Here is a 23,659-nt window from a genome sequence, read left to right as displayed (position 1 = left end):
TACAGCGCGGAACAGGCCCTTCGGCCCACAATGTTGCGCCGACCAGTCTTATTTTTAAAAAAAACATTGACCCACTAATCTAAACCAATCCCTTTTCGTCCATAAACCTATCCACCAATCTCTTAAACGCCCCCAAACTAGGCGCATTTACAACTGCAGCAGGCAGGGCATTCCAGTCCCTCACCACCCTCTGGGTAAAGAACCTGCCCCTGACATCCGTCCTATAACTACCCCCCCTTAATTTAAAGCCATGCCCCCTCGTGCTAGCTTTCTCCATCCGAGGAAACAGGCCATCACCATCCACCCTATCTAAACCTCTAATCATCTTATATGTTTCTATAAGATCCCCTCTTAGCTGCCTTCTTTCCAGTGAAAACAACCCCAAATCCCTCAGTCTCTCCTCATAGGACCTCCCCTGCATACCAGGCAACATCCTGGTAAACCTCCTCTGCACCCTCTCCAAAGCCTCCACATCCTTCCTGTAATGTGGGGACCAGAACTGCACACAGTACTCCAAGTGCGGCCGCACCAGAGTTGTGTACAGTTGCAACATGACGCTGCGACTCCTAAATTCAATCCCCCTACCAATAAACGCCAAGACACCGTACGCCTTCTTAACAACCTTATCTACTTGATTCCCAACTTTCAGGGATCTATGTACACATACACCTAGATCCCTCTGCTCCTCCACTCTATTCAAAGTCCTCCCGTTAGCCCTATACTCAACACATCTGTTATTCCTACCGAAATGGATTACCTCACACTTCTCCGCATTAAACTCCAGGGGTAGGTTCTTTACCCAGCAGGTGGTGAGGGATTGGAATGCCCTGCCCGCTGCGGTTGTAAATGCGTCTAGTTTGGGGGCGTTTAAGAGATCTATGGATAGGTTTATGGACGAAAAGGGATTGGTATAGGCTAGTGGGTCATTGTTTTTGTAACTGGTCGGCGCAACATCGTGGGCCGAAGGGCCTGTTCTGCGCTGTAATGTTCTATGTTCTATCACTACTTGCTATTCTCTGAACTTCATTCCTTATTAACAATGAAACCCCACACCCTTTGCCATCTGCCCGTCCTTTCAATAGGACATATCCTTGGATATTTAGATCCCAGCTCTGATCCCCTTGGAGCCATCGTACCAACCAATTTCAATGTGCACAACAAGTTCATTTACCTTGTTCCACATGCTGTGCGCATTAGGGACAACACCCTCAGTCCTGCATTGACCACCTCCCTTCTCATACTCATCACCTTTTTTCATGTGCAGGCACATGAAATTAATTCCCAAGCAACCATGATTTCATCTAAATGATGCATTTTGGAAGGTCTAATACAGATAGGAAATATACAGTAAATGGCAGAACCCTTAAGAGTATTGGTAGGCAAAGAGCTCTGGGCGTAAAGATAACAGGTTATTCACTGAAAGTGGCAATGCAGGCAGAGAAGGCAGTCAAGGCGGCATGTGGCATACTTGCCTTCATCAGCCAGGGCACTGAGTTTAAAAATTGGCAAATCATGTAGAAGCTTATAAAGCCTTAGTTAGGCTGCATTTGGAAGAGTGTTCACTTCTGGTCACCACACTGCTCAGAAGGATGTGGAGGCTTTGGAGGGGGTACAGGAAAGATTTATCAGGATATTGCCTGGTATGGAGGGCATTAGCTTTGAGGAGAGGTTGGAGAAACTTGATTTGTTCTCACTAGAGCAACAGAGATTGAGGGGAGACCTGACAGACATCTGCAAGATTATGACAGGACATGGATAGAGTGGATAATCAGAAACTTTTTCCCCAGGATGGAAGATTCAATCGTTAGGGCACATAGGTTTAAGGCACGAAGGGCAAGGTTTAAAGGAGATGTACGAGGCAGATTTTTTTTTTTAAAAGCAAGTAGTGGGTGCCTGGAACTTGTTGGCGGGGGGGCGGGTAGTGGAAGCGGATACAGTAGTGACTTTTAAGGCGTGTCTTGATAAGGACGGGATTAGAAGGATATGGTCCCCAGAAGGGTAGGGGGTTTTAGTTCAGTCAGGTAGCATGGTCAGTGCAGACGTGGAGGGTCAAAAAGGGCCTGTTCTCACACTGTAATTTTCTTTTTTCTTTCAATAGTGGAACAGGCTCCAGAGACTAAAAAGCCTCCTCTTGCTTCTATGAAGACAGAGTCACCCAATTTAAACTTTCTCTCACCTATTGTAAGCAAAATCACAATTATTCAGCTGCAAATATTATATATGAGCAATCAAATACACACAAGTAGGGGCAGAAGAGCAAGAGTAGACCATTTGGCATGTTGAGCCTTTTCTGCCATTCAATATAACCACAATTGTGGTTCAATGCCTTCCTCCACATCCCTAGATGTCCCAACAAACCACAAATCTGCCTATTCCGGCTTTAAATATAAATAAACTTACTGTTGGAAGGACGGAGCTCAGAAATGTCAAATAGGTCATCTTCAAGTACCAGGTCATTCAATGGAGAGCTGCCCAAAGTAGGAAATAAACTAAGCTTTTGAGGTTCCAAAGACATTGGTGAAAGATCTTTCAAAAATTCTGGCTCCAGCGAAAACAGTTTATCTGCATCAATTTCCTCATTTGTATAATCTATTTCACTGCTAAGTTGTACATCATGTTGGTCTTTATCACTGTTATTGTGGAAATCAGAAACTCCCGCATGCTCAATTAAATCTCTTCTTTCACCTTCACCACATGCTATAGTGGCCAAATGTTTGCGTAATTGCTCCAATCGACTGTGCAAATTCTGCACGTCCAGATGGGAATCATCTAGTTGATTGGCCTCCGTGCCTTTGGAACTGTTTAAACTGTCAATACCAAGCTCATCAGGAATAGTCTCCTGCAAAATGCCAAACCTGAGAGGCTTTGTTGAACTGGAAAGATCAGCATTGAAATTTTCTGACCCATTCCAAGTTAACGTACGGTCCAAGTCACAATCAGCAAAGGATGAAAAAGACACAGAACTGGTATTTTTGCACATTTCCATCACAAAACTTTTAGACAGTTTCTCCTTCTTAATTGGAGATTTAGAACTTAATCTATCAAATGTCAAAAATTGCAGAGAGTGGTCAGATTCAGTCTCATCAATTAAAGGTCCAATGCCTGTGACACTCGTTTTCAGAGTGAAGTGACAGTCCTCATCAAAACCTAAAACTTGGGAATCAGGAGGGAGAAAGTTACTGGCCAAAGCGTCATTTGTATCACAATCTGTGACTTTGTTACTGAAGAAATATGGTTCGTCTCCAGATCCAATATCTGAACAACCTTTTCTGGCTGCCTCCCAATTACATTTGCTTTTTTCCAATAGGGGATCAGGTTTCAGAAACTGGGTGTTTTGTTCTTCATTTCCAATGGATTGAAAGTTTGAGCTAATTGAATCAAGATTAGAAGAGTTTTCACTCCAACATGTCCTTCCTTTGATGGGTGGTAATGTTTCTCTATCAGCTGACGCAATACAGCTCTCCTGTGTGTCACCATATTTTGCTTGTATTGAGTCAGGCTCTTTCTGGTGTTTCTTCTGCGCAAGTTCTGATTCTTGAACTGCACATCTCCAAGAGTTCCTAATATCTGTAACTGCAACAAAATTAGTTTAAAAAGCAAAAATCAAACAAAAATCTGAAGATGTAAAGTTTCTTACAAGGGAAAAGGTGTGAATTTCAGCATGTTAACCTAAATTCTGTGTACAAGTCTTGCTTAACACCAACCCTGATCTTACCTTTTATCAGTTTTTCAGATTCACTTGCTCATATAGTAATGATTTCATTTGAAATAGAGCCTTGTATTAACCTTGCCTTACCTTGTATAATCCATTCTGCTTCCCATTAGTTTGCAATAAACTTCTAGGTTCCTTTAACGCTGACTTTTCTGCGTTTTCCTAACCCTGAATCCTAAACTGGGGAGATGCCCAATTATACGCTTTAGAAAACCTTGCTGAATCTCCTTCACCATAAAACCCAATTCTGGGCAAGCTTTTGGTGACTTTCCAATGAGTTCCTTTGGTTCAGTATTTTTGGTTTTCCATCTAATGTACTTCATGAAAATTTTACTAGCTTCTTATTCAACTTTAATCAAGGCAACCTTTGACATTTCGAATACTGTAAAACAATTCACTTAATGTCCAAAAGATCAAAAGGTCAAGATTGGTCCTCTTATCCAAGACTACAGATACGGGAAGGCAGTTGGAGAAGGTACATAAGAACATAAGAAATAGGAGCAGGAGTAGGCCATCTAGCCCTTCGAGCCTGCCCCGCCATTCAATAAGATCATGGCTGATCTGTCATGGCTCAGTTCCACATTCCCGCCCTCTCCCCATAACCCTTAATCCCCTTGCTTATCAAAAACAAGTTGATCCCAAGTATGGAGGGATTTTCTTACAAAGAGATTGAGCCTGTGTTCAATGGAGTTTAGAAGAATGAGAGGTGACCTTATTATAGCACAGGATTCTCAGGGAGCTTGACAGGGTAGATGCTGAGGTTGTCTTCTTTTGTGGGAGAGTCTAGGACCAGAGTATAATCTCAGTAAGGGGTCGTCCATTTAAGACAGAGGAGATGGATAGATTTTTAAATCAGGAAGGGAATCAAGGGTTATGAGGATACATCAGGAAAGTCCAGTTTAAGATCATATTAGATACAATCTCACTGAAGCGGACTTGATGGGCTGAATGGCCTACTTCTGCTCCTATGTCATATCGTCTTATTGCTTAGGGCAGATCTTCCCATTCTGAAGGAGTGCAAAAGAAAACTGCATTTGGATGATATACTAAACAGATTAAATCTGCCACATAAAAGCAGTAAATCAGATAAGCTATATGTTAAGGTATCACTGTACGCAATCTGCAACCATTTTTCTTTACATTAGAGGCAATGTTTTAAACAATTCACTGCGACTGGTTTGTTCTCTTGGTACCTTTGCAATTTGATGCTTCAAGTTAAAGCTGTGCAAACGTGACATCTCATTCCACACAAATTCTCAACTACTTTAAAATCACACTTTACAAGTAGCCAGCTGCAAAAAACCTACAAATCTAGGATACTGAAAAACTAGTAATTATACTTTACACAACTTGTAGTCATCTGCTTAATGATACTATTTTAAACTCAGCTGGAAAATGATCAGAAAGCTTACTCAAATGTTCAGGTGTCCTTGGTAGCTCAGTTTTTGCAGTGAAAGGATTGTTCACCAGTGGGACAAATGAGGCAAGGGACACATCTTCCATTTGAGATAATCCAGATGAATCATTGATGACAGTATCTGCTACCTAAGGAAGAAAATCACTCATCAATAATTATGTATTTGGTCTTCAGCATCAGAATTAATCCAGGTGGAGCCTTGAACAAGCTGTGCATCCTAACGGTTAAACTCTTCTACAAAGTTAAAGTAAATAACCCGATTTACAATCGCCTCAAATAAACGTCCACTGCAGATGAAGTGTGTGACCAGGAGGGTTTAGACACATGCTTGTCCAAAATAAACAAGTATAACCAATGTGCCTTCAAGGAGCTAGATTGGATACAGGCCATACTTTTCCCAAGGGAGAAACAGGGCATCCAACAATGGAGCTTCCTGGTGACTAATGAAATATGCTTCGCTTTTGTTTCCATTTAACCAATTTGAAAAGTGCAGAGAACAGTAAAGGGAAGTGAGGGGAACAACACATAGATTAGCAAAGAACACAAATGGTAAGTCTATAAGAAACAAAATCAGAATCAAAAAGGGTGGGATTCCTTCACGATTCGAATAGCAAAATGCAGATGGCAGGATTGGGGCATCAAATGAATACTGTGCAGCATGTCACAGTAAAGGAGAAAGAAGAGATATTAGATAGGACTTTAAAAAAATTCATTCAAGGGAAGCGAGCTTTGCTGGCCAGGCCACTATTTGTGAGCTGTCTTCTTTAACCAATCCAGTCCATGTGATGCACTGCCAGTGCTGTTAGGGAGTTCCAGTATTTTGAGCCAGGAACAGTGATATATTTCCAAGTCAGGATGGATGATGACTCAGGGAGGAACTTGCAAGTGATGGCGTTCCCATACATCTGCTGCCTGTTGTGCATGGTAGTGGGTGGGGATTTGGAAGGTTCTCAAAAAGGAGCCTGATGAGATCCTGCAGTGCATCCTCTGGATGCTACACAGTTGCCATCGCATTGGTGTTGGAAAGAGTGAATGTTTGTGAAAAAGGTGTCAATTTGCCCTGGAGTGTCACGCTCGAGTATTGTTGGACCTGCACTGCTCTAGTTAAGGGGAAGTGTGTTCCATCACACTCCTGACTTGTGCCTTTTAGCTTTGGGGAAACAGGAGGTGAGTTACTCATCCCAGGATTCCCAGCCTGACCTGCTCCTGTATTCAAAGGATGAAATTGGATAAAAGACGAAGCATTTAAATGTTGGCAGTGGGCTAAGTAGAAATGTCACTTGGTCCACGTGAACCACATGCAAGGTTGCTGAGGGAATAAAGGCTGGAAATAGGGAAAGCTTTGACTGCAATCTTTCAATCTGCCTTGATAATGTAAGTAACTACAAGCCTTTCAGTATCACATCTGTAAATTGGGAAAAAAAAACAGGCAATCTGGGATAAAATTGCCTCTTGGAGGACTACATAAACAAAACAATAGCCATCATAAAGAGGCAAAGCACAAACTCAAGTTCTTTGAAGTATCAGATCTATGAAGTTAGAGTCACTACATATATGGACTTTCAAAAGGAGTGAGAGAAAACTGCCACCAAGAGTTGCTTGCAAAATTGAAGCTCATGGAAATACTAGATCAGTATGGTTAAAATTGGCTGGAAGAACACAGCTGTGATAAAACTGCTATTTCAAGTTGAAATATACTGTGACATCATAACCACTGCACTTTGATCAATTAATGACAAAGTTTATAAGCATGAAGAGAGTAGCAGAATTTCAGTGGGTACAGACTAGTGAAATATGAAAACACCTTTGCATTAAGTTTCTTCCAGAAATGTGGAATGATAGATTTTGGAAGAACATGGAGGGGAGATTTAAATAGAGTCATAGGGTCAGAGACGTTTACAGCATAGAAACATACCCTTTGGCCCAACTTGTTCATGCCGCCCTTTTTTTTTTTAAAACCTCTACATTAATCCCAATTGCCCACATTTGGCCATATCCCTCTACACCTATCGTACCCATGGAACTGTCTAAATGCTTTTTATGATAAAATTGCAACTGCCTCTACTACCTCAGACACTCATCACCCTCAAAAAATTGCCCTTCAACACTTCTGTATCTTTCCCCTCTCATTAAAGCTATGCCCTCTAGTTTTAGACTCCCCTACCTTTGGGAAAGATATTGACAATCTACCTTATCTATGCCCTCATTATTTTGTAGACCTCTATAAAGTTCACCCCTCAGCCTCCAATGCTCCAGAGAAAAAACTCCCAGTCTATTCAGCCTTTTCTTTTAACTCGATCCATCAAGTCTGGTAGCATTCCTAGGAAATCTTTTCTGCGCTCTTTCTAGTTCAATAATATCCTTTCTATAAATCAGGGTGACCAGAATTGCACACAGTAGTCCAAGTGTGGCCTTATCAATGTCTTGTACAACTTCAAGACATCCCAACTCCTGTATTCAATGTTCTGACCGATAAAACCAAGCATGTCAAATGCCTTCTTCACCACTCTGTCCACCTGTGACTCCACTTTCAAGGAACAATGGACATGTAAGCCTAGATCTCTAACTTCCCAATGCCCTATTAACTGAGTAAGTCCTGCTCTTGTTCAATCTACCAAAATGCATTACCTCGCATTTGTCTAAATTAAACTCCAACTGCCATTCGTCAGCCTAGTGGCCCAATTGATCAAGATCCCGCTGCAATTGGAGATAACCATCCTCACTGTCCACCATGCCATTAATCTTGGTGTCATTTGCAAACTTACTAACCACGCCCCCTATATTCTCATCCAAATCGTTAATATAACATGACAAATAAGTGGGCCCAGCACTGGTTCCTGAGGCACACCACTGGTCACAGGCCTCCAGTTTGAAAAACAACTCTCTACAACCACCCTCTGGCTTCTGTCAAGAAGTGGATATGCCGGCGTTGGACTGGGATAAACACAGTAAAAAGTCAAATAAATCAGTTGGACTAAAACCTGGTGTCCTCAGACTTTTTACTGTGTTTATTCTGTCAAGAAGCCAATTTTGTATCCATTTAGATACCTCACCCTGGATCCCGAGAGATTTAACTTTATACAACAGCCTACCATGCAGTACCTCGGTAAAGGCCTTGCTAAAGTCCGTGTAGACAACAACTGCACTTCCCTCATCTACCTTCTTGGTTACCTCTTCAAAAATAAACTCAAATTTGCGAGACATGATTTTCTACTCACAAAGCCATGCTGATTGTCCCCATCAATCCTTGCATCTCTAAATGCCTGTAGATCCTGTCTCAAAATACCTTCCAACAATTTACCTAGTACAGGTGAGGCGCTGACTGGCCTGTAGTTCCCAGACTTTTCCCTGCAGCCCTTTTTAAACAAAGGCACAACATTTGCCACACACTAATCTTCAGGCACCTCACCAAAGGGATCAGTGCTGGATCCATTGTTATTTGTCATCTATAACAAGCAGATCATTGTTAATGTGGTAAATTGAATCAGCAAATTTGATGATACAAAGATTGGAGGTATAGTGGGCAGTGAGGAACATTTTCAAAGCTTGCAGAGGAATCTGGACTAGCTAGAAAAATAGGCAAAACATAGCAGATGGCATTTAATGCAGGCAAGTGTGAGGTCAAACCAAGGTAGAACATACAAGGTAAATGGTAGGACATGGAAGAATGCAGTAGAACAGAGGGATCTGGGAATACAGATACACAATTCCCCAAAAGTGGCTTCACAGTAGATAAGGTTGTAGAGTGCTTTTGGTACATTGGCCTTTTATAAGTCAAAGTATTGAGTATAAGAGTTGGAATGTTATGGTGAGGTTGTATAAGACATTGAGGCCAAATTTAGAGTATTGTGCACAGTTTTGGTCACATTACAGGAAGGGTATTAATAAGGTCGCAGAGAAGGTTTACAAGGATGTTGCTGGGACTTGAGAAACTGAGTTAGAGAAAGGTTGAAAAGGTTAGGACTCTATTCCCTGGAATGTAGAAGAATGAGGGAAGATTTGATAGAGGTGTATAAAATTATGAGGGGTATAGACAGAGTGAATGCAAGCAGGCTTTTTCCACTGAGGCTAGGGGAGAAAAAAAAAACAAGGAGGACATGGGTTAAGGGTGAAAGGGGAAGTTTAAAGGGAATATTATATTAATATTTTATTAATGATCTGGATGAGGGTATAGTTGGGTGGATTAGTAAGTTTGCTGATGACACCAAAGTCGGAGGTGTGGTAGATTGTGAGGAAGGGTGTCATAGTTTGCAGGGTGACTTAGAAAGGTTGCAGAGCTGGGCCGCGAGGTGGCGGATGGAGTTTAATGTGGAGAAGTGTGAGGTAATTCATTTCGGTAGGAATAACAGATGTGTTGAGTATAGGGCTAACGGGAGGACTTTGAATAGAGTGGAGGAGCAGAGGGATCTAGGTGTATGTGTACATAGATCCCTGAAAGTTGGGAATCAAGTAGATAAGGTTGTTAAGAAGGCATACGGTGTCTTGGCGTTTATTGGTAGGGGGATTGAATTTAGGAGTCGCAGCGTCATGATGCAACTGTACACAACTCTGGTGCGGCCGCACTTGGAGTATTGTGTGCAGTTCTGGTCCCCACATTACAGGAAGGATGTAGAGGCTTTGGAGAGGGTGCAGAGGAGGTTTACCAGGATGTTGCCTGGTATGGAGGGGAGATCCTATGAGGAGAGACTGAGAGATTTGGGGTTGTTTTCGCTGGAAAGAAGGCGGCTAAGAGGGGACCTTATTGAAACATATAAGATGATTAGAGGTTTAGACAGGGTGGATAGTGATAGCCTTTTTCCTAGGATGGAGAAAGCTAGCACGAGGGGGCATGGCTTTAAATTAAGGGGGGGTAGTTATAGGACTGATGTCAGGGGTAGGTTCTTTACCCAGAGGGTGGTGAGGGACTGGAATGCCCTGCCAGCTGCAGTTGTAAATGCGCCTAGTTTGGGGGCGTTTAAGAGATCTGTGGATAGGTTTATGGACAAAATGGGATTGGTTTAGATTAGTGGGTTAGTGTTGTTTTTTTTTAAAAGCTGGTCAGCGCAACATCGTGGGCCGAAGGGCCTGTTCTGCGCTGTAATGTTCTATGTTCTATTAGTGGGGCTTCTTCAGAGTGGTGGGAGTGTGGAATGAACTGTCAGATGAAGTGGTAAACGTGGGCTCACTTTTAACATTTAAGAAAAACTTGGACAGGTACATAGATGAGAAGGGTATGGAGGGATATGGTCCAGGTGCAGGTTTGTGGGACTAAGCAGAAAAATGGTTTGACCCAGTCAAGAAGGGCCAAAAGGCCTGTTTCTCTGCTGTAACGTTCTATGGTTCTAAATCACTGGTTAAACCCCAATTGAAATATTATGTCCAATTCAAGGTGCACTTTGAGGATAATCAAGACTACAAAAATTATAATGGTATAAGAGCTTTCTGTGAAAATAGGCTTAAGGTTCAGATTGCTGGGATTAGGGGAGATTAAGGTAACATCTAATAGATGATATCCAAAGAGGAATAGTGAGAAACTTTCCACTTGCAGGAAGGCCAGTAACCAGAATTCCCAAATTTAAGAGATAAAAGGGAAGTTGTTTTTTTTAAAAGAGTTAAGATCTAGAATAGACAGCAAGTTGGTGGAATCAGATTCAATAGCAGCTTTCAAGATGAAACTGAATAAATACACGACAGGAAGAATTTGCAAATTCTTAGGAAAGTGGGATTAATTGGATAGTTCTTTTAGGAGCCAACATACATGTAGGTCATTCACCTGACATCTGTGCTGTATGATTCAACGGTTATGGTAATAAAAATGGGATGGTTACTAACCTCTTCTGCCAACTGGTCAACAACCTTCTGGAGCAGTTCTCCTCTTTTCTTAAGTAGATTTTTAGGCTTATTCGGAAGTTCTGGATTTAGAGCCTTGTCCTTTTGTGACCCCATCATATTCGCAGATGGAGTCTGCGACTTACTTTCAAGAGGACGCATACCTACCAGTGGTATCTCATGAGATTCCTGAGAATAAACATTTATCTTGGTTTAATACTGGTAAAATGCCTATTTGCACAATTAGAGACACTACTCCAGTTCATTTACAAATATTATGCAACTGATCATAATTATCAGTGCTCAACTAATCTGAAGATTTCTTACCTCTTCCAGACATGAAAAACGTGTTTCCTCAGTTGCATCTCCAACTGTAACATTGAACCTGCAAGATTAAGATTGAATTCAGGGGATCTTTCAATTAATACTTCTTTAAAAAAAAACAGAAAATGCTGGGAAATCTTACTGAATCTGGTAGCAGCTGTGGCGAGAGAACAGAGTCAACGCTGAGTCTGGATAACCCTTGGCAGACAAAACATTAGCTCTATTTTCTTTCCAGTAAGGCACCGTAGCAGTGGTTAGTACTGCTGCTTCACAACACCAGAGACCTGGATTCGATTGCCGGCTTAGGTCACTGTCAGTGTGGAGTTTGCACATTCTCCTCGTGGGTTTTCTCCGAGTGCTCCGGTTTCCTCCCACAGTCCAAAAGATGTGATTAGATTGATTGGCCATGCTAAAATTGCTCCATGGTGTCCTAAGATGTGTAGGTCAGAGGGATTAGCAGGCAAGTATGTAGGAATGTGGGAGTTGGGCCTGGGTGGCATTGTGATCGGTGCAGACTTGATGGGCCAAATGGCCTTTCTCTGCACTGTAGGGTTTCTATGATTTTGTGATGCTGTCAGACCTGCTGAAATGTTCCAGCATTTTCTGCCTAGGTTTTTTTAGAATTTGTTCTATTGGGAAATCTCTCTGCAGCTCCCTTGTCCTGTCCAGATTCTCTGATCCCAGCTTACAACTCACTCAAATGTTCCTTTTGCCTCATGAGGGTCCTGGTTGCCAAGCAACAGCCTAACAAAAGTGATCATTGTATGGTGGAGTTTCTGGTGCAGATGGAGGAGGAGAAAGTGGGTTCCCGGACACGCGTCCTTCGTTTGAACAGAGGGGAGTATGGTAGGATGAGAGAAGAATTGGCGAATGTGGACTGGGGGAGCGCGTTGGAAGGTAGGTCTGCTGAGGAGCAGTGGAGGATCTTTAAGGAGATCTTTCTTGGTGCTCAGCGGAAATTTATTCCGATGGTCAAAAAGGACTGTAGGAGGAGAGGTAATAAGCCGTGGATAACGAAGGAGGTGAAGGAAAGTGTTAAATTAAAAGCGGAGGCGTTTAGAGTAGCTAAGAGTAGTGGGCGAGAAGAGGATTGGGAGAGGTTTAAATGTCAACAAAGATTGACAAAGAAGTTGATAAAGGAGGGTAGGAGAAACTATGAAGCTGGGCTAGCGCTTAATATAAAAAAAAAGGATAGCAAGAGTTTTTATAAATATATAAAAAGGAAGAGGCTGGCTAGGGTGAACGTTGGACCCTTAGAGGATGAGAAGGGGGACTTAGTGGTAGGGGATGGGGATATGGCGGAGGTCTTGAATAACTTTTTTGTTTCGGTCTTCATGGAGGAGGACGTGAATAATTTGCCGGATGTTAGAGATGGAAAGGTGGTAGGACTGGAGGGTCTCGATGACATTACTGTTACTAGAGAGGTGGTACTCGACAGACTGGAGGGGCTGATTGTGGACAAGTTCCCAGGACCGGATGGAATGCATCCGAGGGTCCTGAAAGAAACGGCGGAGGTGATAGTGGATGCCTTGGTGGTTATTTTCCAGACGTCGCTGGATTCCGGGGAAGTGCTGGAAGATTGGAAAGCGGCTAATGTTACGCTGTTGTTTAAGAAGAGTGCCAGGCAAAAAGCGGGGAATTATAGGCCTGTTAGTTTAATGTCTGTTGTAGGTAAAATGTTAGAATCTGTCATCAAGGAGGAAATAGCGAGGCATCTTGAGGGGAACTGCTTGATAGAGCAGACGCAGCACGGTTTCCTTAAAGGGAAGTCGTGTCTGACAAATTTACTGGAGTTCTATGAGGATGCGTCTAGGGCGGTGGATAGAGGAGAGCCGGTGGATGTGGTCTTTCTGGATTTTCAGAAGGCGTTTGACAAGGTACCTCACAAGAGGTTATTGCAGAAGGTCAGGGGGCATGGAGTTGGGGGTAGGGTGTTAGCGTGGATAGAGGACTGGTTGTCAAATAGGAGGCAGAGAGTGGGGGTCAATGGGTGCTATTCGGATTGGCGGATGGTGACTAGTGGAGTACCCCAGGGGTCGGTGCTGGGGCCTCAGCTATTTACCATTTATATAGATGATCTGGAGGAGGGAACCGAGTGTATAGTGTCGAAATTTGCTGATGACACCAAAATTGGTGGAAAGGCAAATTGTGCGGAGGGTGGGGAGAGTCTACAGAAGGATCTAGATAGGCTGGGCGAATGGGCCAGGAAATGGCAAATGGAATTTAATGTTGGCAAGTGCGAGGTGGTCCACTTTGGTAGGAAGAATGGTAGGAAGGATTATTACTTACGTGGAGAAAAACTGCAGCAGGCGACAGTGCAGAGGGACCTCGGGGTCCTTGTGCATGAGTCGCAAAAACCCAACTTGCAGGTGCACCAGGTGGTCAGGAAGGCGAATGGGATGCTGGCCTTCATCGCGAGGGGGATTGAATATAAAAGTAGGGAGGTCTTGCTGCGACTGTATAGGGCATTGGTGAGGCCGCAGCTGGAGTACTGTGTGCAGTTTTGGGCGCCGTACTTACGCAAGGATATTTTGGCCTTGGAGGGAGTGCAGAGGAGGTTTACTAGGCTGATGCCGGAGTTGAGGGGGTTGAGCTATGAGGAGAGGCTGAATAAATTAGGCTTGTACTCATTAGAGTTTAGAAGAATGAGGGGAGATCTCATTGAGACGTATAAGATGATGAATGGGATGGATAGGATAGAGGTGGAGAGATCTTCCTGCTCAGAAAGGATAGTAGGACTAGGGGACACAGCCTCAAGATAAAGGGGGGGCGGTTTAGAACAGAGTTGAGGAGGAACTTCTTCACTCAAAGGGTGGTGAATCTCGAATTCTCTGCCCGTTGAAGTGGTGGAGGCTGCCTCGCTAAATATTTTTAAGACGCGGGTTGATGGGTTTTTGATGAGAGAGGGGATTAAGGGTTATGGGGAGGGGGCGGGAATGTGGAACTGAGCCACGACAGATCAGCCATGATCTTATTGAATGGCGGGGCAGGCTCGAAGGGCTAGTTGGCCTACTCCTGCTCCTATTTCTTATGTTCTTATGTTCAAAGAACAATAGTGTAGGAATAGGTCCTTCAGCCCTCCAAGTTTGCACTGATCATGAAGCTTGCCTAAACTATAACCATGTGCACAGAGTCCATATCCTTCCATTCCCATCCTACTGATGTATTCATCTAGTTGCCCCTTAAATGCCACAATCGCACCTGCTCCCACCATCTCTCCAGGCAATGCATTTCAGACATTCACTCAGAACAAAACACATTCTCACATCTTCTCTAAAAACTACCCCCTGCCACGCACCTTAAACCTGTGTCCCCTAGCATTTGACTTTTCTACCCTAGGAAAGAGCATCTGACTAACCACTCTATCCATGCTACTCAATCTTGTAAACCTCTATCAGGTCACCTCTCAACCTCCATCATTCCAGTGAGAACACAGTTTATCCAAACGCTCCTCATAGCTAACACTTCCCAGACCAGGCAACATCCTAGTAAACCTCTTCTAAACCCTCTCCAAAGCATCCACATTCTTCTGGTTGTGTACAATTCTGGTCGTCACACTATGTTGTAAATGATGCCTAACTAAGGTTCTGTACAGCTGCAGCATGGCCTGCCATTTTTATACTCAATACCCTGAAGCATGCCATATACCTTCCTGACTACCTTATTCACCTGCATTGCCACTGTGATCGGTGGATATGTACACCCCGATCTCTCTGCTTCTCAATACTCCCAAGTGTTTTATCATTTACTGTATAATTCCTACGTGAATTTGACTTGCCAAAATACATTCTCTCTTGTCCGGATTAAATGCTATCTGCCATTTCTCCACCCAAGTCTCTAACCGGTCTATATCTTGCTGCATCCTCTAACAATCCTCTTGACCATCCGCAACTCCACCAACTTGTCTCATTTGCAAACCTAATCAGACCAGCTACATTTCTCTCAAATCATTCACATATACTACAAACAATAAACTGATCCCTGTGGAAGACTGCTGGTCACAGCCTAGTTTTCTTTTTAAACCAATAGTGGGCAGTGGGCTGGGGCCACATGTGGCCCACGAAACAGTGTTGACTGTTGCCCAGAGTTGCCACACTCTCCCTGTATCCAAACTGAATATTATTTTTAACCAAATGAAGTTGACAGTTCTATTCAGTGACAAACATCTTCTACAATTTACAAAATATTCGTCATGTATTAGATGTAATCAGTCTTAAAGGGTCACAGTTAATGAACATGCCCAATTCAATCTCGTAGCCCACTTATGCGGCCACCTCACTAACCCAGGTTGCCCATCTCTGCTTTAAACTGTTTGCTTTTGTGTTGTAAAACCTCATTACAATGCATTGCAAATAAATCAAACTCAAGTTGTAACCCTTTCAGATACAGGAACACTCGTACAGATTTAAAACTGTTTCATGACAGTGTGGCTTTTATACAACAAATTAACTTTTTGTTTTACAAACACTTCTGAAATTCACTTACAGGGAACAATTGCTAATGTAATCTCATTTTACCCGATGATAATTCAGATAATTTGTTTGCCCCGTATCTGTCCGTTCCGATTTCTCTCAAGTCGGCTCGGTCATCAGAAGGCTTATTTTATTCTAGGGAGGTATTGTTGGCAGCAAGAGTGAATTTGACTCAAGTTGTGTATCAGCCTCCCAAACGATTAGGAATGGAGCACCAGTACGCCATTTAGCCCCTTCTGGTTTTTTTTTAAACTCTTGTACAGATACAAGATCTTAGGTAAAAATTTTAAATTACAATCTGAAAAATATTTACATAAAGTTAGTGATTATTTTCAGCACACCTTAATTATGTACTACAAACCTCAGCAGCTATATCTACCCCCAGGTTTAAGGATAGACATTCAATACTTCATTGTTCACCCAAGTTTCTATACATTATGTACAATATGTGACACAAATACTTCCAATGAGTCGGATTCTGTACCTACCTACATTAACCAACAAGTCTGGAAAGACACTGCAGCATAAAAAAGCTTAAAGCATTTGTAACCAGTTTCCACCCAAAATGCCAATTGATTAATTTCAGCCCCTTCTGGGGGTCCCCAATATCATACATGCCAGTCTTCAGCCAACTCAATTCACTCCATTTGACAAGGAAACAGCTGAAGGCACACGATATAGCAAAGGCTATGCACGCTGACAATGTTCCAACAATAATACTGAAGATTGGCTCCACAACTAGCTGTGATCCTCGCCAAGATGTTCCTGTATAACCACCACACTGGTATCTACACTGAAAAATTGCCTCGGCAGATCAACATACAAAAAGCAGAATAAATTTAGTCAGTTACTGCTCCATCAGCTCTTTTCAATCAAAGTGATGAAAGCTGTTACCAACAATACTATGATGCAGTACTCACACAGTAATAACCTGTTCACAAATGCTCAGTTTGGATTCCACCAGGGACACTCGTCTCCCTACCTCTTTACAGCCTTGGTCCAAACATGAATAAGAGCTGAACTCCAGAGCTGAGGTGAGAGATTGTCCTTGACAAGGGCAGCATTTGATTAAAATGTGGTATCAAGGAGTCCTAGCAAAATGGAAGTCAATCAAAATCAGGGCAAGAGTCTCCATGAGTTGGAGTTATGCCTAGTATAAAAAGACAGTTGTGGATGTTGCAGGCCAATCTGCACCAAGGGACCTCTGCAAGATTTTTTCAGTCGTGTCCTAGACCCATTCAATTTCATCAGCTTTAAATAACCTTCCCTACATCATTACAGTCAGGAATGGGGATGTTCAGCAATGCTCATTACCAGTCAACTCCTCGGACACCAAAGTATCCAAAGCGGCCACTTTGCAGAACATCTTTTATCTGTATGCAATTAGGACCCTCTCTTTCCATCACCTGCCAATTCAACACCACCCTGCTCTTTTATCCACATGCCCATCTTTGGTCTTTTGCAGTGTTTCAGTAAAGCCCAACAAACTGGAGGAACAGCACCTCATTTTTCAATTCGACACTTTACAGCCTTCTGGACTCCAAGTTCAACAACTTTATAGCTTGAACTCTCTCCTCCACTCTTATCTTCATATAATTAATCCATTTCGTCCAACTGTCTAAAATCTTGCTTTCCATCTTGTCTTCAGCTCTGACAAAGGGTCAGACTCAAAACAATAGCTCTATTCCTCACCATAGATGCTCAGGTCTGCTGATATTTTTCAGTATTTTGTGTGCGTGGTTGAAAACAAAAATTGTGGCTTGATGGTAGAGCTTGGATATTAGTGAAAAAAATGACACTGTTAAAGCTTTTCATCTTGCACTCATCAGAACATAATTACAAGAATAGCAAATTCTGTTTAGTTGAGAAAGGTGCAATTCCTGCATATTTTTCTTTGTTGTAGTGCAATTTACAATCCCTATCGTCCTAAGAATAGTGTTGAGCAATATTTGTTAGTCTATTACATGGATTTAGAATATCCAAAAGTTCAAAGAACAAAAAAACCATCTCAGGATCACAGAACACTACAGCACAAACAGACTCTTCAGTCCACAAGTTGCACCGATCATACCCATACCTACCAGGCCATAGAACTATAACTCCCAATCCCATGTACTCATCCAGAAGTCTTTTAAAAGACCCCAGCGAGTTCGTCTCTACCACCACTGACGGCAGCTGATTCCACTCACTCACCACCCTCCGAGTGGAAAACTTACCCTGACATCTCCTCTGTACCTGCTCCCCAACACCTTAAACCTGTGTCCTCTTGTAACGACCATTTCAGCCCTGAGAAATAGCCTGAGAATCCACCCTTTCTATACCTCTCAACATTTTATAAACCTCTATCAGGTCGCCTCTCAACCTTCGTCTCTCCAGGAAGAGACCTAGCTCTCTCAACTTATCTTAAGGCATGCCTCCCAATCTAGGCAACATCTTTGTAAACAGGCTCTTTGGCCCTCCAAGCCTGCACCAACCATGCTGCCTGACTTAACTAAACCTCCTACGCTTCCCAGGACCATATCCCTCTATTCCCATCTCATTCATGTACTTGTCAAGACACCCCATGAAAGTCACTACCCTATCCGCTTCCAGTACTACCCCCAGCAACAAGTTCCAGGCACCCACCAAATACCGACTTCATACATCTCCTTTAAAGCTTGTGCCTTAAACATATGCCCCCTGGTAACTGACTCTTCTTTCCTGGGAAAAAAAACTTAACTATCCACTCTGTTCATGCCTCTCAATCTTGTGGACTTCTATCAGGTCTCCCCTCAACCTCTGTCACTCCAGTGAAAACAAACCAAGTTTCTCCAACTTCTTGTTGAAAAGCACCGTCTTCATCAGGCCTGTCAGAATGACCCATCATCAGCTGCCAAGAAAAATGCTTTCACTAGTGCTCACAGGACAGTCCAGAATAAACTGTAAAATGCAGGATGCCTGGTTGAGCGCCAAGGCAGATGAAACCAGGGATATGCTGACAGAAGCGACTTGAAACGGTTCTACGAAGGCCTCAACACACTCCACAGACCTCAATCTCTCAGGAGTTCCTCCCTCCTGAGTACAGATGGTACAACTCATTTACCAGAATGATAGGGAGTGGGATAGCGTGATCTTGGATTTTGACATAGCTCGGCACAACACCGAGGGACGAAGAGCCTGTACAGTTCTATGTTCTAACTCTCGTTAGAGAGATGGGCTGAACAGTTTGAAGCCATCCTCAACCGACCGTCATCTATTAATGATGAGGCAATAGACAGGATTCCCCAGGTCAATATCAACAATGCCATGGATGACCCACCGGTAGTAGCCAAAGTCACAAAAGCTGTCAGCCAGCTATCCAGTTGCAAAGCCCCAGGGGCAGTTGTCATAACCACAGATTTACAAAGCTGCTGGTCCTATACTTAAATCGAGAAGCTCACTGAGTTGTTCCAGTCCTTTTGGAAGCAAGGATCCATTCCTCAGGAACTTAAAGATACTTCCATTGTGCACCTCTACAAGAGGAAGGGCAATCAGCAAGTATGTGACAACCATCGAGGAATCGCGCTGCTCTCCGTCACAGGAAAAACCCTCGCGAGAGTTCTGCTAAAGCGTCTGGTCGCTCATCTGGAGCTGGGCCTGCTTCCAGAGTCAGTGTGGCTTGGGCAAAGGTCACGGGGCTACTGACATGGATTTTGCTGCACGCCAACTTCAGAAGTGTCAGGAGCAGAATCGCAAGCTCTACACAACCTTTGTTGACCTTGTGAAAGCCTTCGACACTCAACTGACAAGCCTGTGGAGGATCATGTCGAAATTCAGCTGCCCACCCAAATTACAAGACAGTTGCCGATAAATATGCCAGACGAGCACATGCCCAAGCAGCTCCTTTTTGGGAAACACTCTGCTGGAAGACGCTCGCATGAAGGGCAGAAGAAACATTACAAAGACACACTCAAGGCCTCCCTCAAGTCGCATGGGAAACGCTGGCACAAAACTGCCGTACCTGGCACTGCCTCATCCACAAGGGCTGTCAAGCTTACGAAGCAAGGTGCATTGCTGAAGCACAACTTAAGCGCGAGCTGTGCAAGTCCAGAGCCACCAGCGCAACAACTACAGTTCCTACACAAGTCTGTCCAATGTGTGCCAGGACATTCCGTGCCCAAATTGGCCTGATCAGTCATCTTCGGACACACCACATCCAGCCTCAAACTGACTAACGATGTCGAGGTCCTCATCGACGATGGACGAACTAACTAATCCAGTTACGTTTTCCTCCAAATTATTTGTATAGATCACAAGCAGCAAAAATCCCAGCACTGATCCCTGAAGATGACCACTTGTCACAGCTGTCCATTCAGAAACACACCATTTCACTGCTACCCTCTGTCGTTGACAGATGTCTTCTACCTCCATTCAATTATTCCAGTGTTCCCCTGAATGACTTCCATCTTCCATAACAAGCATAAACTCATCCTATGTTTTCCAAATCTGTCTGCGACATTGCCTGTTCCTAATCCGCTTCAACCCTACAATCTGAGGCCTCTGCTCTCTTTCAATTTCAGTTTTGTGTCCATCACCAAATTTGATCTTATACTTTTGGTGGCTGTGCCTTCAGCTGTACAGATCCTTTATTGCCAGAGGATCTTAATAGAAGCTCGTTGCAATTGTACAGGATATTAATGAGACCACAATGTTGGTCTCCATACTAATGGATACACTTGCATTTAAAGCAGATCAGAGAAGGCTCACTAAGTGGATGCTCTATGGAGCAAATTGAGCCTACACTGCAGAAAAATCAGGTGATCTTGATAAAACAAAATATCTGGAGGAGACTCAAGAGTAAATGCTGAGAATGTTTCCTTTTGTGGGAGAATCCAGAACTAGGGCAGGGTATTGTTTCACGGGCCTTCCTTTTCAGACAGATTATAAACAGAAATGTCTTCTCCAAGGCCATTTACCTTTAACATTCCTTACCTCAGACAGCAGCCAAGGTTAGATTACTGAATATATTCAATGCTGAGCGAAAGATTTTTAATGTACAAGGGGTCCTGAGTTATAGGGAACACAGTAAAGTGGACAAGGCCACAATCCAATTAGCCATGATCCTATTGAATGGCAGAATAGATTTGAAACAGCAAAGTGGGTTGCTTTCTGTTCTGAGGAAAAACATTGGTTGGAATTCTCCAGTCATCCACGCCAGTGTGATCTTCCAGTTTCACCTCTGGTGGTTTCCCAGCACAGCACTTCCCACCGTTGCGAAACAAGGCAAGTTGTGTGGTAAACCTCACCTATCATCTCCAAGCACAAATTAAGCCACTAAAAACAAAATCAAGCAGCCAAATGCAAGTTCAGATATGCCAATATATATTTTGTACAAAACACAACCAATATAAATCTCATACTGCTGAAAAGAAATATGAATTCTAAAAACATTAGAAGAATTTATAGACACGCAGAGGGACCTGGGGGTGCATGTCCACAGATCCCTAAAGGTGGCAGCACAGGTGGAGAGGGTGGTGAAGGCAGCATATGGCATGCTCGCCTTTATTGGATGGGGCATAGAGTATAAAAGTTGGCAAATGATGTCACAGCTATATAGAACATTGGTTAGGCCACATTTGGAATACTGTGTCCAGTTCTGGTCGCCACACTACCAGAAGGACGTGGAGGTTTCGGAGAGAGTACAGAAAAGGTTTACCAGGATGTTGCCTGGTATGGAGGGTCTTAGCTGCGAGGAGAGATTTGACAAACTGGGGTTATTCTCCCTGGAAAGACAGGATGAGGGGTGACCTAATAGAGGTGTATAAAATTATGAAGGGCAGAGATAGGGTGAACAGTGGGAAGTTTTTTCCCCCCAGGTCGGAGGTGACGAACACAAGTTCAAGGTGAGGGGGACAAGGTTCACAGATATCAGGAGGACGTATTTTACAGAGTGGTGGGGGCCTGGAATGCACTGCCAAGCAAGGTGGTTGAGGCGGACACGCTGGGATCGTTTAAGACTTATCTAGATAGCCACATGAACAGACTGGGAATAGAGGGATACAAACAAATGGTCTAGTTGGGCGCATGAGCGGCACAGGCTTGCAGGGCAGAAGGGCCTGTTGCTGTGCTGTACTGTTCTTTGTTTGTTCTAAAGTATATTATTAGATGCAAAATGTGTAACCTTCATTGAAAAAGTAGTGAGTGCGGCACAGAACATACCTTCCTGAACACTGCAATTTTGATGTGTTTAGAACACTAAAGCTTCTTGTAATGCTTTCTATACCACTGTCCCCCTTTTCAGAACTTCTTGTACATTGCTCTTCAGGTTCTATCAAAAATGGAGAAACAAGTGTTAGGCCTCAAATTTCAGAATGGACTATTTTAATCAAAGTAACAATTTAACCCCACACTGCAGGAATGAACATTTTCACGGTTTTGTATAAAAAGGCAGTTTCTTTCAAATTAGAACTTGCTATTAAAATTTGCACTTCCTTGTATCCAATTTTTAAAAAAGGTAAATCTACAATGTACTTCACAATGAAGCAGCAAGTCTTCCTGCAATGCTGCTCTGGAACCAAATGATTTAAAGACATGAAATGAACAGCAAATAAGATGTTGTGGTAGGTCTATATTTAGGTTACTTTTTGTCTAAACCATCCCATGAAAACAACAACTTTTTTAAAAAGCAGAAACTGGATTTTCTCCATAGCATCCTTCTCACAATAAGGCCAACAGAGGAATGAAAAAGTGGTATTTCAGCTGTGAAGGACAAAGAAACTATGAATATTATGTAGCATAAAAATGTGGACACTGACCTTGCTATAACTGTTCTAACTGATACTCAGAAAAGAGAGAAGATGAAGGTGTACACAAATATGCTGTTGGGAAAGAGGTAATATGATAGAATAGTTTAGGTAAAGTTGCTAATAGTCCCAGGTGACCATAGGCTGCTCTCCCGAGAGTGAAAAAGAGAACACGCTGACTGGTGATGATTTAACCCAAGGATCACCGCACCTGAGATGACAGGCCTTCATGAATAGCCTCAGCCAGTACTGTTAGCACCACTCTGCATCATTAAATGGCTATCCAATCAACTGAGCTAAACCTCTAGAACCTAGAGCCATGGTTCCTGAAGGCTGCCACTAGTAAAATTTAAAGCAGGTCAGAGATAAAGGGCAACTAAATTGGGTGTTATGATCTTAAGAAATGAATGTTAATAGGGATGTTTGTACTGTATTAGAAAAGGGTGGTTTTGAGTTGCTATTGAGACATTTGAAATTTTAATTGTCTGCTGTGTTTCCTACTTTACAACAATGACTACATTTCAAAAGTACTTCTTTGCTGTTGAGAGCTTGGGTTGCCCTGAGATTGTGATACACAAATGAAAATTTTCTTGAAAGAAATTGAATCCCAAAATAGTTAGTGCTCACTGAGCATAAGGAAGTATGGATGCACGCTGTGGTCAGGAAGAAAATGAATATGTATTTTAGATGCAACTTTGTGCAAATGCGAGGTAGCTAAATGTGGATTAACCTATCAAACACGGTGGAGCCGTAGAGTTTTGCTAGAAATTTCAGTCACAGCATCGATACTTTTTAAAGACTTGAGTTGTTAGATTTGTGGTCTTGGGGAATTAGCGTGATGGATAGCAATATTGTTTTCTAGTCCTGTTTGGAGTACAATGTTCCAAAAGCCTTTCGGACATGGCTGAGGAGGGTGGGGAGGAGAGAGCAAAGTATCAAGGATAATTTAAGGTTCAGTAAATCACTTTAATCTTTATTTGGGTCCTAACAAGACAGATGTTTGACAGACATTAGTTTTGGTGTAACAAATTAAGAGGATTTATTAAGTAATTAAGCAATACTTAACCATGTGCTAGTTTACAAGTTCCAGATGGCCTTTACTTTCTGCAGCAGCTTGAACACAGGTCAACATTAGTTTTGGTCTGGTCTGATTTTCTACTTGTTT

At 42.8% G+C, this 23,659-nt stretch overlaps 1 protein-coding gene, 1 long non-coding RNA gene and 1 other non-coding gene across 3 annotated transcripts in view; 1 reads left to right on the top strand and 2 right to left on the bottom strand.

Moving 5' to 3' along the window:
- The window catches only part of haus6 (HAUS augmin-like complex, subunit 6), a 54,190-nt gene that overhangs the window by 9,028 nt on the left and 21,503 nt on the right, over window positions 1-23,659 (bottom strand). The window contains exons 12-16 of the mRNA XM_080183296.1: window positions 21,911-22,019; window positions 11,265-11,322; window positions 10,941-11,126; window positions 5,125-5,257; window positions 2,401-3,573 (exon numbers count right to left, since the gene is read on the bottom strand). Of these exons, the coding sequence (XP_080039422.1) occupies window positions 2,401-3,573; window positions 5,125-5,257; window positions 10,941-11,126; window positions 11,265-11,322; window positions 21,911-22,019 (1,659 nt within the window). The remainder of the gene's footprint in view (window positions 1-2,400; window positions 3,574-5,124; window positions 5,258-10,940; window positions 11,127-11,264; window positions 11,323-21,910; window positions 22,020-23,659) is intronic.
- The window catches only part of LOC145338900 (uncharacterized), a 46,337-nt gene that overhangs the window by 11,914 nt on the left and 10,764 nt on the right, over window positions 1-23,659 (top strand). The window lies entirely within an intron of this gene.
- LOC145338902 (small Cajal body-specific RNA 8) lies at window positions 15,797-15,928 on the bottom strand. The gene has a single exon (XR_013885924.1).

Source organism: Carcharhinus amblyrhynchos, unplaced genomic scaffold (assembly GCF_965287045.1).
Source record: "Carcharhinus amblyrhynchos unplaced genomic scaffold, sCarAmb.v2.hapA chromosome_224, whole genome shotgun sequence".
Classification (NCBI taxonomy): domain Eukaryota; kingdom Metazoa; phylum Chordata; class Chondrichthyes; order Carcharhiniformes; family Carcharhinidae; genus Carcharhinus; species Carcharhinus amblyrhynchos.
The sequence above is the reverse complement of the archived record's forward strand: the minus strand, read 5'-3'. Positions and strand labels throughout refer to the sequence as shown.